The following is a 16,829-nucleotide window of genomic DNA, read 5'->3' on the forward strand; positions in this document are numbered from 1 at the left end:
GACTTGTGGAATCTGTTTCAAAATTGTTGTGACCATTAACAGAATAAGCTTTTGTTGCCACACGATGATGCCAAGTTTAGTTCGTTTGAGTGGACACATGGAATATTCGTCCAGATTTTCAGGCAGAATTCTGAAAAGGTCACATATGCTGAAACACTTTTGGCTACTGAACTTTTTTTTATTAGTGTAAATTATAGCCTAAATTATAAGATAAACCATATTTGTTTTCATCTCTCCTTCACTGACATGTAAACTTTGACAAATCTAATATGAACCCCCTTTGGATGTATTTAGTAGAAATAGATATAGATAAAAGACTCCTGACTTGGTTTGTCAGTTTAGGCAGCTATGAAACTCAAGGAAGGACAAATAACCCGATGGTCAGGAATAAACCAATTAGTGATGCATTTTATTAACATGGCTGCTTCAGTTAAATTGTATTTTTCCCAAACGGTCTGCCAGGTTTATTCAGGGCTGCAAGGAAGTATTTTATTCAGAAAAAATAGAATTAATTTATTGGCGATACTTCAAGCATCTTTAGAACATGGGACTGGAAATACTACAAGCGGGAGGTGTTCTAGGCCACTGAAGGCTTCTGAAGAACAGAGAGATTTTCAAAGCATCCGAAGAATAGACACTGGAGGGAATTTTGGGCAACAGAGCACCAGAGAACAGTGAACTTGCACCATTTGAAGAATCTGTAGAACAGGACATGGTAGGTATTTCAAGCTTCTGAAAAGCAGAGCACTGGACGTTTTGAAGAGCGAGGCAGGGAAGCTATGGGTTCAGTACCAGAATATTAAGATCAGAACATCGTCTGGCACGAACATCTAGTCCTAACTATCATCTACAACAATATCCTCCCCTTGTAGTTCATAATAAAACATTTGCACCCAATGGAATGTCTTTTTGTAACTGATATTTAGGGCACAATGTTGATATCAGAAGGCATTTCTTTGTGAAAAATTCTGACCTATACAAGGTAGAGGTGGAGGTATTTTAAACTTCTTAAGGACAGGGAAATACAGGTATTTATAGGATCTCGACTCAAGAACAGGGCACTGGAGGCAGTAAAAAGAATCAGCTACTTCAGGTATTTCAAGCGCCTGAAGAAGGCGGCACAGAAGGTGTTTGAAGTGCTCGGTCACGTGTTGGAGGCTGACTAATCTGGACGCCTATTTTGTTTCTGTTGTTGACCTGACCTATTGTGCCTGACCCACGTCCTCAGCCTAACAGTCTGTTGGTTACATTTATTGTGTGCTTTGTATACTTTGCAAAGAAGTTTGTTATCTGACAGTCCAGTATTTTTATTTGGATTAAAGTCGCAGAAAAATGAAAGATAAGAATTTTAATAAAAATGAACATACAGTATTAATTTTGTTACAAAAAATAAAATTATAGTCATTGATTACTTTTGTTCTTATAAGTTCTTAGAACAACTTCATATCTTTTCAGTGCTCATTTTCCACAGTGATTCCTTCATATTCTGTGAAAAAACACAGCATATGTTTATGCAGTCAGCTTCAGAAAATACATCACTTCTATATTGATTATAAATAACAGAATATTCATTTATTTCTAAAAATACACAGCATTGAGCATGTTTGCAAAGGTAAAGAGGTTAAAAGTTATGGCCCGTTCTATGCTGCAAAAGGTAGAAGCAGAGAAACGTAATTACTCCATTATTGGAACTTTCATAGAATGATTCACATGCTTGAATCATTCCCCCTCGTCGAGATGGGAGTTGGGACTCACATCTCGATGATGGAGAATGATTCAAGCATGCGAATCTATGAAAGATTCCAATACTGGAGAACTACAGTTACAGGTAAGTAACTTATTTTCTTACTCCAGTATTGGAACTTTTATAGACTTATATGCTGGAATCATTCCCAGTCGTGGAGATGGGGGTCAGAACTCCCATCTCGAAGTCAGGGAATGATTCAAGCATGTGAATCTATGAAAGATTCCAATTCTGGAGAACTAAGGTTACAGGTAAATGACTTATTTTCTTGCAATCCCAGCTTTTACTTCTTGAGCAAATTCTATGATCCTGGGCAGATTATTTTACATCTTTTCCTTATTTGACAGAACCAAAAGCAGGAGTGATGCATTTCACAGAATCTGAACTACAAACAAAAGCCTCACTTAAATACGGTTTAAAGGGGCATAAGCAAATGGTTTACATGCACAGAAAAATGGGGACAAAGTGCACAATCTCGCCTCCGGTGCCAAAATGCCTTCAGGTGGTCATTATGAATTCTTCTGAAGTGATTTGGTTCATGCACCATCCTTTCTAACTCAAAGACCAGCCACATCAGTATTGCGACAGAATGCCTGATACTTAATAATGATGCTCACTGCAGGATCCATCTACCATGACGTCACCAGGAATAGTCAGCACCCAGCACCCTCTCAATCTCTACTGCCAATCAGGTGACCTGTGCCCTGCACCCCTAGAGTATAGGCCACGTCCAGCCGTTACCCACCCTGCCAGTTTCACCTGGCACAAGAATCACTGAAGCCAATGGTGAAGAATCGCTGTAAAAGTTAGGAATTTCCCTGTCCCTGGTCTGAAGTGCCAGCAAGCAGATTTGAGGTCCGCACATGTCCAAAACCTCATTAGAGTATGTATCAGCCTGATGCATAAGGGGGCATAGGAAACCATGATGAAAGGAGGAGAAATTAATGCAAAGTTTGGGCACGGACTAAGGCAAGACTTCCTCAGTCCAGACAGATCTGTGAAGATTCTTGGCTTTCAAGCACAATCTGGTTAGTCAAGTTTAATGACTATTTTCCTCGCTTAGTTTTCCTATCCATTTAAATTGCTGGGCAGATTATCAGTCGAGTTCTTGTGTCCTGAAGCAACACATTTCAGGGTGCTTCTTGACATTCTTTGATTATTAGATATTTTTCATTTGCCTTTCCACAACTTTGCTAGAGACTCGTAGTCTGATAGAAATCGAATAAGATTAATTGTCTCTACTAATTCAAATTACGGAATTCTAAGCGGTGTGGTAACTCCAAGTGGAATTCCATAACTCTCTGTTAGGAGTGACCAACAGGGTCTAGAACTATAGGGCCTACAAACTCTGATCCTGCTACTTCCAGGCGCCGGGACACCAGAAACACTTTCAGCAAGTGTGGATGAGCAGCTTCTAAAACCACTGGCGGAGCAGGGCCCAACCCCTGAAGCACCACAGTAGAAGCATACAAGACTCCCCCAGTCAGGACCCAGAACCGACTACCATCATGTCTGGACAGCAAGGCTTGTTATTTCACTGACTTACCTTCAAAACCCTCTAGACAGCACAGTGACAAGACTGTCCGCAAAGGCACTTTATATCAGTGACTTACCTGTGGATCCTTCAGGCAGCAGAGGGACACTATATCAGTGACTTACCTGTGGATTCTTCAGGCAGAAGAGGGACATTATATCAGTGAATTACCTGTGGATCCTTCAGGCAGCAGAGGGACACTATATCAGTGACCTAACTGTGGATCCCACCTGCGGGACATCATCAACACCTCCTTCGACCCCGCCACCTTCCCGGAGAGCTGGAAGCACGCCGAACTCAGCGCCCTACTCAAGAAACCTACAGCAGACCCCACCGATCTCAAGAATTACCGCCCCATCTCGCTCCTCCTGTTTCCAGCCAAAGTCATCGAGAAGACCGTCAACAAACAGCTGGCCGCCTTCCTCGAGACGAATGGATCCCTCGACCGCTCACAGTCTGGCTTCCGAGCCAACCACAGCACCGAGACCGCCCTCATCGCTGCCACCGATGACATCCGAGCCCTGATGGACAACGGAGAAACAGCGGCCCTCATCCTCCTAGACCTCTCCGCGGCATTCAACACTGTCTGCCACCGCACCCTAGTGCAGCGCCTCAGCAACGTCGGAATCCAGGAGAAGGCCCTGGAATGGATCATCTCCTTCCTCGACGGAAGAACACAGAGAGTCCATCTACCACCGTACAAGTCAGAGGCCACCGAAGTCATCTGCGGCGTCCCTCAAGGATCCTCGCTGAGCCCCACCCTCTTCAACGTCTACATGAGCCCCCTCGCGGCCATCGCACGCCAACACAACCTCAGCATCATCTCCTACGCTGATGACACCCAGCTGATCCTCTCCCTGACCAACGACCCCGCCGCCGCCAGAGCCAACCTTCACGAAGGGATGAAAAACGTAGCCGAGTGGATGACGACCAGCCGCCTGAAACTGAACTCAGACAAGACGGAAGTCCTCATCCTGGGCTCCTCGCCCTCCGCCTGGGACGACTCCTGGTGGCCCCCCGCCCTGGGAACCTCACCCAAACCGACAGACAACGCACGCAACCTGGGCTTCATCCTGGACTCCTCCCTCTCCATGACCAGACAAGTCAACGCCGTCTCCTCGTCGTGCTTCAACATCCTGCGCATGCTACGGAAGATCTTCCGGTGGATCCCCACCGAGACCAGGAAGACGGTCACCCAGGCCCTCGTCACCAGCCGTCTGGACTACGGCAACGCCCTCTACGCCGGAACCACCGCCAAGCTCCAGAAGAGACTCCAGCGGATTCAGAACACCTCAGCCAGACTCATCCTCGACATCCCACGTCACAGCCACATCTCCGGACATCTGAGAAACCTGCATTGGCTCCCCGTCAACAAAAGAATCACCTTCCGTCTCCTCACCCACGCACACAAAGCCCTAAACGATCAAGGCCCGAGCTACCTCAACAACCGCATCAACTTCTACGCTCCCAAACGCCATCTTCGATCAGCCAGTCACGCCCTCGCCGCCGTCCCCCGCATCCGAAGAACGACAACAGGAGGAAGGTCCTTCTCCTACCTGGCCGCCAAGACCTGGAACTCCCTCCCGACCGACCTGCGCCTGACCCATGACCACCTCTCCTTCAGGAAGAAGCTCAAGACCTGGCTGTTCGAGCACTAGCAGCACCCCCCCCCAAGCGCCTTGAGACCCTCAGGGTAAGTAGTGCGCTCTACAAATGTCTTGATTGATTGATCCTTCAGGCAGCTTGAAGACACTATTTCAGCGACTTAACTTTGGATCCTCTAGGCAGCAGGGGAATACTATTTCAGTGACTCTGCTGTGGATTCTTTAGGCAACAGAAGGACACTATTTCAATGACTTGACTGTGGGTCCTCTAGGCAGTATAGAGTTACTATTTCAGTGACCTAGCGGTGGATCCTTCAGGCAGCCGAGTCACTATTTCAGTGACTTAACTGTGGATCCTTCAGGCAGCAGAGGGACACTATTTCAGTGACTTAACTGTTGCTCCTTCAGGCAGCAGAGGGACACTATTTCAGTGACTTAACTGTGGATACTTCAGGCAGCAGAATGATACTATCTCAGTGACGTAACTGTAGATCCTTCAAGAACCAGAGGGACCATATTTCAGTGACTTAACTGTGGATCCTCTAGGCACCTGAGAGACACTATTTGAGTGACTTAAGTTGAATCCTTTGGTCAGCAGAGGGACTCTATTTCAGTGACTTAACTGCGGATCCTTCAGGCAGCAGAGGAACCCTATTTCACTGACTTAACTGTGGATCCTCTAGGCAACAGAGAGTCACTATTTTAGTGACTTAACTGTGGATCTTTCAGGCAGCAGAGGGACACTATTTCAGTGACTTAGCTGTGGATCCTTCAGGCAGCAGAGGGACACTATTTCAGTGACTTAACTGTGGATCTTTCAGGCAGCAGAGGGACACTATTTCAGTGTCTTAGCTGTGGATCCTCCAAGCAGCAAAGGACACTATTCCAGCGACTTAACTGGGGATCCTTCAGGGAGCAGAAGGACACTATTTCAGTGACTTAACTGTGGATCTTTCAGGCAGCAGAGGGATACCATTTCAGTGACTTAAGTTTGGATCCTGCAGGCAGCAAAGGCACACTATTTCACTAATTTTAACTGCGCATCCTCTAGGCAGCTGTAATGGCCGGATTTTCCGCTTAGATGGGATCAGCCCCTAGGGGCCCCTATAACCCAGCCAAAACGTACTCACCTCCCTCCTTAGAACGTATTCACAATGGATATGGATATATATATATATATGTAAATACAGGTCGTACCTAAGGATGGGGAAATAGCAATAAACATGCATAGATTTTCTACTATATCTTATTCACATCAGTTAGTCTCGCGGCCACTCCGACCCAGACTGATCTACCCCAGGGCAGATATGACACACAATCCGGTGCGTCTACACATGGGCCTGCAGAACCCAATGCTCTCTTTTCCAAACGGTTTACAATCCGGCAAACCTACACGCCAGTCATCCCCCCTGACGCTCTCACTTACACAAGCCACAATCCTGTGGGTATACACGCTGGTAATCCAACCCAGCGTTCTCACTAACGCCGCATATCAACGACGACCACATTCCTATGAACACCTTCAGTTATATGTTGGGAAGTCTCTCTCTCCCTATTCACTAAGGGCTTGCTACTACAATATTAGGAGTTAGCCAATTAATATAATGTACCTCTTATTCTTGGCATCATAGGTCCACTCGCTCCCTATTTATGTGATCACCACTTACCTGATTGGGGTTACTCATCCATTCATGTAAACAATAAACACCTAGGAGATACATTTACCTGGATTGAACAAGAATACAAGGCGCATTTCAGTTTACTACAAACTGGGGGTTGTTTATTGTAACAATAATAAAGTACACATATACAAAACTATGGGGTCTCTATAACTAGCAGTAACTTTAACACACCTCTGAAAGAAAAAGGATTAAACATACAATAGCTTAGGGAATAAAGACAAGATTAAGATGCAAGTGTAAAGTAAACTAATGTGACAGAATCAATATCACCTGATTAATGTGAAGTCTTGTTCTAGCTGTCATCTGGGTTCCTCTCTCGTCTGTGCCCTGGCTCATCTCAGACTCTCTCTCTCTCCTGCACTCTTGGATACACCTCTGCGCTGATCACTTTGCACTGGACTCCTCTCCCCCACGAACTTTCTCCACCTTCCAGCTTCAATCTAATGGTTCCTGCCGCTCTAATGCTTTTCATTCCACTAGCTTGTTCACTCTGTCTCTGCGCCAATGTCCAATTAACTCCAGCTGCTCCCACAGGTTAGTCCACGATCTCTCCTCCGTCTCTTCTAAAAGGCATTACTTCAGACTCCAGCTATTCACACCTCCTCCTGATAAGTAACTGCTTCTGACTGCTTCCTTCAGTTCCAGCTCACTATTCAACTCAGCTCTCTCCAGCTTGAACCCTCTCTCTCTCTCCTACTCCAACACCTCCTCACTCTTCTACCACTCCAGCTTGACTCCTCTCCGCTCCGCCACCTCCACTCGACTGCTTACCACTCCTCCACCTCAACACGACTGACTGACTCCGCCTCTGCACTTCACTGATATAGAATGCTGTTTCCTCATGGAAAGTTCCAGCCAGCAGCTTCCTCCCACCAATCCCATGCACCAGGCTCCTTGCGCTAGACGCTCCCACAGTGACCAGTCTGCTTGTTTCGTCTAGAGACCTGAGCCCGGGAACAATTTCTGATTAGATTCAGCTCTGGCCGGTTCTCTCCGGTTCGCTTAGGGCGAACAACAGCTTTAACTATAAACTTTACCTTTACCCTGAAAAGCCTCTCAGCTCCATCAAGATGGAGTCCCTCTAGTTCTAGGCCTGTAGGCCTGAAAGGGATGAAATGCCCCTTAGCTCTGCCAGAATACCTACATAAACCATACCAATGTGTCAAGTATGTCAAAGCCAATAGGCAATAGACAGGTTAGAGTCAAGAATAAGGGATCTATCATCATATTAAGCAGCTATCCTCTTCTAGGTCTGGAAGAAAGGGCTTAAAAGGGCCAACACAAGCTAAGAATACCTATCCTAGATGTGAGCAAGATTAAGATCTATATCACTGCTAAATAGAGCCAAAAACTCTGCCATTACAGCAGCACAGGGACATTATTTCCCTGAATAAAGTTCAGATTCTCTAGGCATCAGAGTCACACTTTGTCACCAACGTAACTGTAGATACTGTACGCAGTAGAAGCACATTGTTTCACTGACTTAACTACAGGTGCTGCAGGCAGTATAGAGTCATCATTTCACTGACACGCAGATCATCTATCCAACAGAGACATGCTATTTCACTGACTTAAACGTGAAATCTCCTAGGCAGCACAGGGGTAATATGCAGATCATCTAGGCACCACAGGGCATTATTTAGAGGTTTAGCTGTTGATCCTTTAGGCAGCAGAGGGTTACTATTGCAGTGATTTGACTGGGGTCCTGCAGGCAGCAGAGGGACACTATTTCAGTGATTTGACTGGGGTCCTGCAGGTAGCAGAGGGACACTATTTCAGTGATTTGACTGGGGTCCTGCAGGCAGCAGAGGGACACTATTTCAGTGATTTGACTGGGGACTTGTAGGCAGCAGAGGGACACTATTTTACTGACTTAACTGCAGATATTCTATGCAGCAGAGACACACAAACTCTCTGGCCTTCGTATATGTCACGTAGACAGCACATTAACACTGTTTCAGTGACTTAACTGTGGATCACTTAGGCACTCTAGCACCACTGTTTCACTGAGTTAACTGCAGATTTTTGAGACAGCAGAGGAACACAATTTCACTGGCAAAACTGCAGACCGCTAGGTGGCACAGAGACACTTTTTCACTAACTTAACCGAAAAGCCATTTTTCACACATTAGACTGGCTTGTCGTTTTGTGCATACGTTCCACGAGTAAAACAAGCAGTTTGCAACCATAGAAAGAGACATAGGGGCCCATTAGGATGGCAGGCCGGTCGCACCCGATGGGCCGGCGGTAATCACCGCCATCCACCCGATCCGCCCGCCATCCACACAGCAAAGACCCCCAGCCATATTATGATGGTTGGGGAGTCCGCGGCAGACGGAAAGACCGCCCGCCGCTTTTCCGCCGGTCGACTTGTTGACTGGCGGAAAACAAGGTTAATATGGTGGCGGTGTCTGCAAGACACCACCATCCATATTACAATGCCTGCGGAGATGTGCCTTTCCATGGCGGCGTTGCCGCCAATGAAAGGCATGTGGTCTTTTCCTCCGGGGGCCCACAGCATGCACAAGGTGGCAGGCACCACACGGTGCCTGTCACGTTCTGTTTGCAAATGCACGACGTGCATTCCCAGCATTGTGGCGGGTGGTGCTGTGAGCATCGCCCGTCACAATGCTGGGAATAGGGTTTGCCACCGCCACAGTGGCTGTGGCATCCTAATGTCAGGTGCGGGATAGCCGCACCCTTTGCCGACGGTCCCGCATACTGTTACGGTCCGCCCGCTATCATAATTGGCCAGTAAAGTGAGTGTTTGTCCAGTAGTATCTGATGCTTAAAAGTAGTGGAACAGTTTTAAATACAATACATATGTGCTTACTACCCAGAATCTGTGTGCTAAACGGGCTCTAATAGCTATTTATTTTCCATTCATCTGTTTTATTTCTGATTGTATTATGATCTAAACAGTAAGGTAAACAAGCCTTCTCCTTTGACCTGTGCAGGCGATCCTACACCTGGAGGGCCACATGGATGATGGTGTGCTGCTACAGCGCTGTCAGCACGAAGAGTCACAAGCTGCAAGGATCATTCGTAACACCACAGGCCTATTTGGGCAGTTCATCAGGTAGAGTATTGTGTGTAGACACTAGAAGGAAAGGAACTGGTGCAGTGGTATAGACATATTCAATGCTGCTCGTTAACCTGTTCATTTGCTTGGATCGTTTGTACCTCTGCGAAACGGTCTCATTCGAAGTAAGAGAAAGAAGAAGGCTACAAGGAAGTGGAAATATGCCAAAGAGAAATTTTGCACACTGCTGCATCATAGAGTTCAACTGGACTGTAGGTGAATCGGGAGCATGACTAGTCTTTAAATTACTGGCACATGTCTGCTCATCGCTCACATCTCTCACTCGCTTCCCCTAAACTCCCCACTATACATGACCTAGTCACTTGTCCTGGCACTTTTCACATCTCATGCTCCCTTCCACTGTTTTTCCATTACTCACTTCCCATTCTCTCTTACCATAAAACCCCAAACCACATCTACTGGTCTTCAGGGGTATACCCAAACAAAATTCTCAAGCTTCATGTGACATAAAGACTAAAGTGGTATCTCCATAAGGCCTTAAATGGTCTGGAGTGGCCTTTTTCCATTCAGGGTGGGGTGTGGCCAAGTTCTTTGGGGGCATAGGCACAAGCATTGCTCCTACGGTTGGCAGACTTTGTGCAAACAAAAGGGTTAAAAAGTAATAAAATGGAATGATGTCTGGTGCAATCTCCAGTGATTAGGATTTATTCAAGCATTTCTATCCATTAGTTTGCTGCTAGCTCAGTCACAGGGACTCTGAACCCACAATACCGAAGAGCTCCAAAAGTTGCTTAAACTCCCATGCAAATGACTGGGTCCTTTAAGCTGGACTGCTCCTTTTTAGCAGGCCAAAATCTGATTTGTATTTGGCTGGTCCCTGTCCACTTGAACACAGTTATGCTCCCATGTGAGCTAGAATATTGGAAACGAATTGCGATTCTCCTATTAGCATGCCTAGAGAATCTAGATTTCATTAAAGACACGGAGGCTGACATTATGCATAAAATAAATAAAAAATCCCCACCTCTGCCCTCTCCCCTCCCCTCCCAATGATCTGCAATTTATGGAGATCTTCTCCCTTGACCTTGCGCATCTTTCTCTATGTCTTTATGCATATATACAATTTACAATGTCTTGTTTAACCCCTTTGCCTTCACAGCTATGGGTGAGTTTGCCCTTGTTTTCAATGCTACCCCCGCATAATTATGGAGCGTCCTACCGTCTTTACCGACGCACTCCCCGGCACTTTAGGGCTCATCTGAATTAAACTTGTGTCGCTCTTGTTTCAAGCGCGAGCGAGGTCGGAGCGTTTTAGGAGCCTCCCCCTCGCTCGCTCATGCTCGGATCGAGTTTGGCACACGGGCGAGGTCAGAGCACTTTGGCAGCCCCCCCTCACTCCTTACTCCGGATTTGTGGTTTGTGGCAAACCCTGGTTAGCGCAAGCCTTTTGGCCTTTTCTAGGGTGCGTTGGGGGCCCGCCCGAATGGTTTACCTCGGCGGGCCCGCTCTCTCTCCTCATTTCTCGGAGATCGCGTAGGAAGCGCAATATTAGAGGAATTGTCCCTGGCAAGAGGCACGCTTTGTGCGTGCCTTGCCAGGGGACTTTCCTCAACTCCCTCGATCGGCAGTTGAGCGATCAGCTGCTCGTTCGTCTCTGCCTTTGGGGAGCTTACTTCTACTCAATTTCACGGTGATCCGGGCATTTAAAAAAAAAAAAAAAAAGGAAGATTGCCTTATTGCTTTTAGTGCTAAGCGTTTATACATATAAAAAAAAAGGGGGGAGATAACTTAAGAGTGTTTAAAGCTTTCTATACACACAAAAAAAAGAAAACAGAATGGAGCATTTGTCTGACTCTGAGTCAGAGCTGACTAATACCACACTCCCTAATTTTGATCTGTAAGGCTTTAGACTCCTAATCCAAAGGGAGATGAGGTCATGTATGCTAGACACCCTTGGCCAGGTCGTACCTTACAAAAGGCCCCTGCCCTCTCAGGAGGATGGGTCTGATAAGACCCCTTGCTGTGATAGTTTACCTGTGAGTGCCAAAAGTACTAAGGAATCGAATAATATTGTATCTCATGTCCCTGCAAGCACAGGAGGTCCTAGCACCTCTACTGGTATGGGGGGGTCTTAGCACCTCAAAACAATTTGGAGGTCCTCGCACCTCAAACCAGAAGGATGTCCCTAGCAACACATCATCTTTGGGTGCCCATCGCGGCCCGGATAATTCGGATGCCCTTGGCGGCTCATTGTCTCATGGTGCTCAGCATGTAATGGGGGACTTCGTTGACGATAATTCAGACGATCCGGATGAGGACGTGCTAGACATGGATGATGAGGACATTGGCCTTTTTGACACGGAGGATGAACCTCCTACTTCCTCGAAAGATATAGACCCCCTGGGGGAGGACATGTTTTCCCCCCTAAACTTGAAACATCCTCGTTCATCGCAGTGGTCCCCCCAGGATAATGTCTCTAAATGTATTAAAAAATGGATACGTTTTCCCCTTAAAAGGGAGACGAGGAATATACTTAGAGCAGAGTGCTTAAGGCCGTCCATTGACGAGAAAGCGTGTTATACCCCTAATCTTGATCTGAGCCTGAGCTAATTAAGTTCCTCTTCAGGCTCGGGCGTGATACAAGGAAGGGGCTGGAGAAATCGTTCAAGGGCTGCCAAGACAGCCTGTTAGATGTCCTCGGCCCCCTTACTAGGATACTTGACTCTGCAGAAGAGTGCCACCTTCATGGTACCCCTCTCGATACGGATTTAATTAGAGGATGGAGTCAAAAGATTGGAAACAAATCCAGCTCAGAGGATTGACAATTGTTACAACTGGTTCAAGCATTATCCATCAATCACTTTTTGAGGAATGTGTTTCAATCACTAATGCCCTCTAAGATATTGATGATAGCAGCAATCAGAGAGAGATCACAAGGTAAAAGGAAGTCACTGCCTTTTGTCCTAGTTGTATAAGTTTTCTAACATTGATTTAGGAGTTGAGCCTACTTTCCAAGTGCTCCATAATGTTTCAAAATTGAAGTTTAAAAAATGCACTTTTCAAGTTCACTTAATTTATTCATTTGGGTAGCTTTCTGTTTTCTCTAGTATTTATCATCAGTTCCTTTGGAATGTTGGCATCCCTGGGATTGACACAAACCTACACCATGAATGACATCATGTTTCTGGCTTAAGAAGGTTGATCACCATACGATAAAATATATTTGTATGAACTTTAATCCCTGTGGAGGTGAGGGTGATGTATGCGAATTCACACAAACTGTGCCCTGGTACCAGAGGATGCTTTGTGCTGATTCGTCTCTTTTCAAACCCCTTAAAAGAAGCCAGGCAAATGTAGCACTTGGTACACCCTGATGAGAACCACATGGTTTTGTGATGTTCCAGTGCCTCCACATTGGTGAAGAAAAGCAAAGAACCTGTGAGGCCACACACTAATCAAAATCCCACAGCTCTGCATTGCAGGCAAACATCTTACATGATGGACAGGATCAGATTCCACTCCTTTTTGGAATCCCTTTCACTGGTGTTAATCACACTTTGGCTCTCTTAAAAACCCAAACCATTCCACATGAACACATACAAGGGGAATCATTCACTATTTCTGATCCTAGTGGCCTCCATAACTATGTGTATATGTTCAGACCACATATCGCTCACTCACATTATGGAGTCGCAGCTCACCCACATTATCATTGACATTTTAAAAATGCTAGACCAAAATGAATCTTGCCCCCTAATCCTCCTAGATCTTTTCTCTACATTTGACACTGTTAATCATGACAACCTCTTACCCATTCTTGGGCACAGACTTCAAGCAGGTGGTTCAAGTGCTTGTCTTGCCGAGGCTAGACTGTGGCAGTGCTACCCTCGGTGGCCTCCCCTAATATATATTGACCCCATTAAGGGCTTCCTTGAATGCCACTACCAGATTGATTACTGTTACAAAAATAAATGCTCACATATCCCTAGCCCTAAAATCCCTAAACTGGTTGCCCTATGAAGCAAGAATACAGCTAAAGATCGCCTGCTTGACTCACATACTCTCTATTTCAATACCCCTTGTTACCTGGCTCAAAAGCTAGAATTATCTGGAGGGGTAGACGATCAAGAAGTGCAAACTCTTTCCTCTTGAAACCACAGATTTTTCACAAAAAGAAAACAAGTTGCAGAGCTTTCTCAGGCCACCGGAAGTCCGCATAATCTCCTCCACGGCTTCTTTTCAAAAAGGAAGTACAAATATTCCTAATGAACAAGTTTGTGCCTTAAATGGCCATGGCTCGTCTGTTTTACTCACCACCCCCTGATCACTTACGGCGTTGGACTAACACCTTGTGAGGCCCAGAGTTGTCTGCTATACTCACATAAGTAATGTTTGTTCTTCTTCTAGTACACTATTGTATTAGCTAAATTTGATGTTCTTTGATACCCTTTCTGTCGTTGTTCTTGCTTGCATACTTAAATGACACTGGTCCTTCCCTATATTATTTCCTACCCTTCCAAATTGTAAAGCGCTCTGATACCCACCTGAGCCATGTTCTCACTATACAAAACTTTATAAATAAATAAATTAAATAGCACTAACTTAAATTAGCAATCGACAACCACTGGCCTAGCTCTTCCTGTCCCCTAGTGTGCCAACCCAACCCTTTGCAGCTAGCTCAATCATGGGCATAGGAGGAAAGAATTGTGAGCAGCAATGTAAGGGCTGTGTGTCTGCTATGGAAGTTTTGGGGATGTACCTCATTACTGAAGATAATCCCAAGGGCAGGCTTTCTGGGCGATGACTTCAACTCTACCTTGGTGTGAAGAAATGGCCTACCACCTCCAGCAACAACTTCAGGCTCAAGGGTGCAACTGGTAGTCATCAGCTGCCCAGGAAGTATATGCAGAGAAAGGGGAAAAAACTGGAAAGCAGAGCCAATCGTCCAAATACTTTGGGCCTGTCAACAGGATGTGCAGCCTAGTGGAGCTCAGGAACGGCAGGATCAAGAAATAAGGCTGGAACACAAGAAGAACTAAATGAATCCAACAAGTGGGCAAAAGCATAATTGCAGTGCAATGAAAAACTCAGTTCAGCTCTCGTTAAATGAGAATTATCCAGGAACAGGAAGGAATCTGCCTTCATGTTGCCTTGGGCAGCCGACTCCTAAGTAAGGAAGGGAAAATTAAAACTCAAGGTATGATGTAAAATTGATATAGGCAGTAAGTGAATAATTACATAAAAAACATCAAACCCCTGTAGAATTGCCTGTACATAAAAACTGGCTACAGACTCTAATGAGTAAAACTTCATTCACATGGGATGTTGCAGGAACATGGGAGGCAAAACTATAACGTTATAGAAAGTCTACCTAGGTTTGATTCGACCATTCTGTCTGTCCATGGCTTGGGGTGTAATCCAGAAGTCAATGCTATTTTAACTCTGTGCAGAGGGATCCTTTTGACATAGGCTGTTCCACTATAAGGTCTGTGGAGATCATTTCACCGATGTGGATTGCACGAATGCACTCAAATAGGCCTTTAGGAATGCCCACTGAAATTCCTATAATTTAGTTATCTTCATTGCACAGATTTAACCCCTGCTATGCTACGTGGATTATTACCAGCTGCCCCTGACACATGCACCTGACGTGCAGATTCCAACACTATATTTACCTATGTGATAATGGTTATGCTGGACTATTGGAATCTATTCAGCAGAAGTCATGGATCTACTTGCGCCCTGGACAAGTAGACATCAGTTGCTTGATCCTAACGTCTGTCTACTGCTTTATGCGTTGTCCTTATCCAGACAAAATGAAATGCAAATTAGTTGACTTGGTGCTGATGAGGGTTAGCGTGCTGTAGCTATCAACTAAAAATCAATACATGTGCCTGAAATTTATTAATGGAGGCTTGACCTTTACAAATGGGCACCATCTGTAGATTCCGTGATACATATTCCACGAGTCACCAGAAGACACCAACAGAGTTAACAGAATGGAATACCATACTACTTCAGGTTGTCCCAAAGTTAAATGACAAGCCGTCCTGATCAAGGCCAGATTCTTTCCCCCAATTCTTAAAATGAATCTCTGAATATACGCTCCCGCCTGATCATTTACTATATGATGCATCATAGTGATTTACTGAAAATCTTTTGTTCCCAATCATTGCATGGATTCATAGATTATTAACTATCAAAATGTTTGTATTGTTGTGCGGTCACGCTGGCCACTTGCATTGGTTCATATTATGTGGCATTCCAATTGATTCACCTGATGGTCATGTTCTTTGTCTATTGCAATATACACAATCAGTATTTTGTATGAATCATAATTTACTGTTTTTGAAAACCAATAAATACATTTTATAAAAGTCTGTGGAGATAATTTCCCAAGGTGTTATCAGTAATTCAGGGCTTAATGAATAGCCAACTTTCTTCTGGTTTTCACATTTCCTTTGAGCACAGATCTTATATGAGGCTATGTAGGCAGAAACATCTTGATGGAGGGTTAACCACAAAAATGTCTTCTTTAGCAATTGTTCAGTGGAATTTCTTCCTTTATGTCCAGATCAAAGAGTAATGATATATGTCATGCGAAAGCAGTTATTTTGTGGGAGACAATGTGCCACCGGCTAAAGACAGTACATAAAGAAACCATAGCTATAATGGGAAGGTATCATGAGCAAATATTTCATGAGATTACCTAAAGATCCCTGAGTGAGAATGAATGAGATTACCTGAAGATCCCTTAGAGAGAATGAATATTTTTTCATGATAAAAGATTAATCAATTAAGACTTTTGACATGAGAAGGATAGAAATTATAAAATTGGTAAAAATGAAATCCTTTAGTTCTTAGACAGAACTGATCTAAGAAAGTAGATATCACTGTAGTTACGAAGTACGGAGGAGGAAGAATCCTATCACTAGGTAAGTAGTCCAACACACAGTAATATAAGTTCCAGGAATTAAGTGATTGTGAAGTTAAATTGCTGAAAGAAAAAGATCCATCTCGCTTGTTTACTATTCCTGCACTGTGCTTGTTGCACAACTTGGAGATTTTGATGATCTGTTCAAACGGTTTCCTTGAATTGAGCTCCTGGAAAGAAATGTCTCCATTCTTAAACACTTCCTTTCTAGCAAAGATTTCTTTTACTAGTACAGAGTAATTAAGTTCTGCTGGATGAAAACATCTGAGAATAATATTCAATAGGATG

General features: G+C 44.8%; 1 protein-coding gene across 5 annotated transcripts in view; it reads left to right on the plus strand.

The window, feature by feature from the left end:
• The window catches only part of RYR3 (ryanodine receptor 3), a 1,864,151-nt gene that overhangs the window by 574,575 nt on the left and 1,272,747 nt on the right, over positions 1 to 16,829 (plus strand). For all 5 annotated transcript variants that reach the window (XM_086937034.1, XM_086937032.1, XM_086937031.1 and 2 more), the window contains one exon: positions 9,522 to 9,643. In XM_086937034.1, coding sequence (XP_086793160.1) covers positions 9,522 to 9,643 — 122 coding nt within the window. The remainder of the gene's footprint in view (positions 1 to 9,521; positions 9,644 to 16,829) is intronic.

The sequence above is a fragment of the Lissotriton vulgaris genome, chromosome 9, assembly GCF_964263255.1.
Source record: "Lissotriton vulgaris chromosome 9, aLisVul1.2, whole genome shotgun sequence".
NCBI lineage: Eukaryota > Metazoa > Chordata > Amphibia > Caudata > Salamandridae > Lissotriton > Lissotriton vulgaris.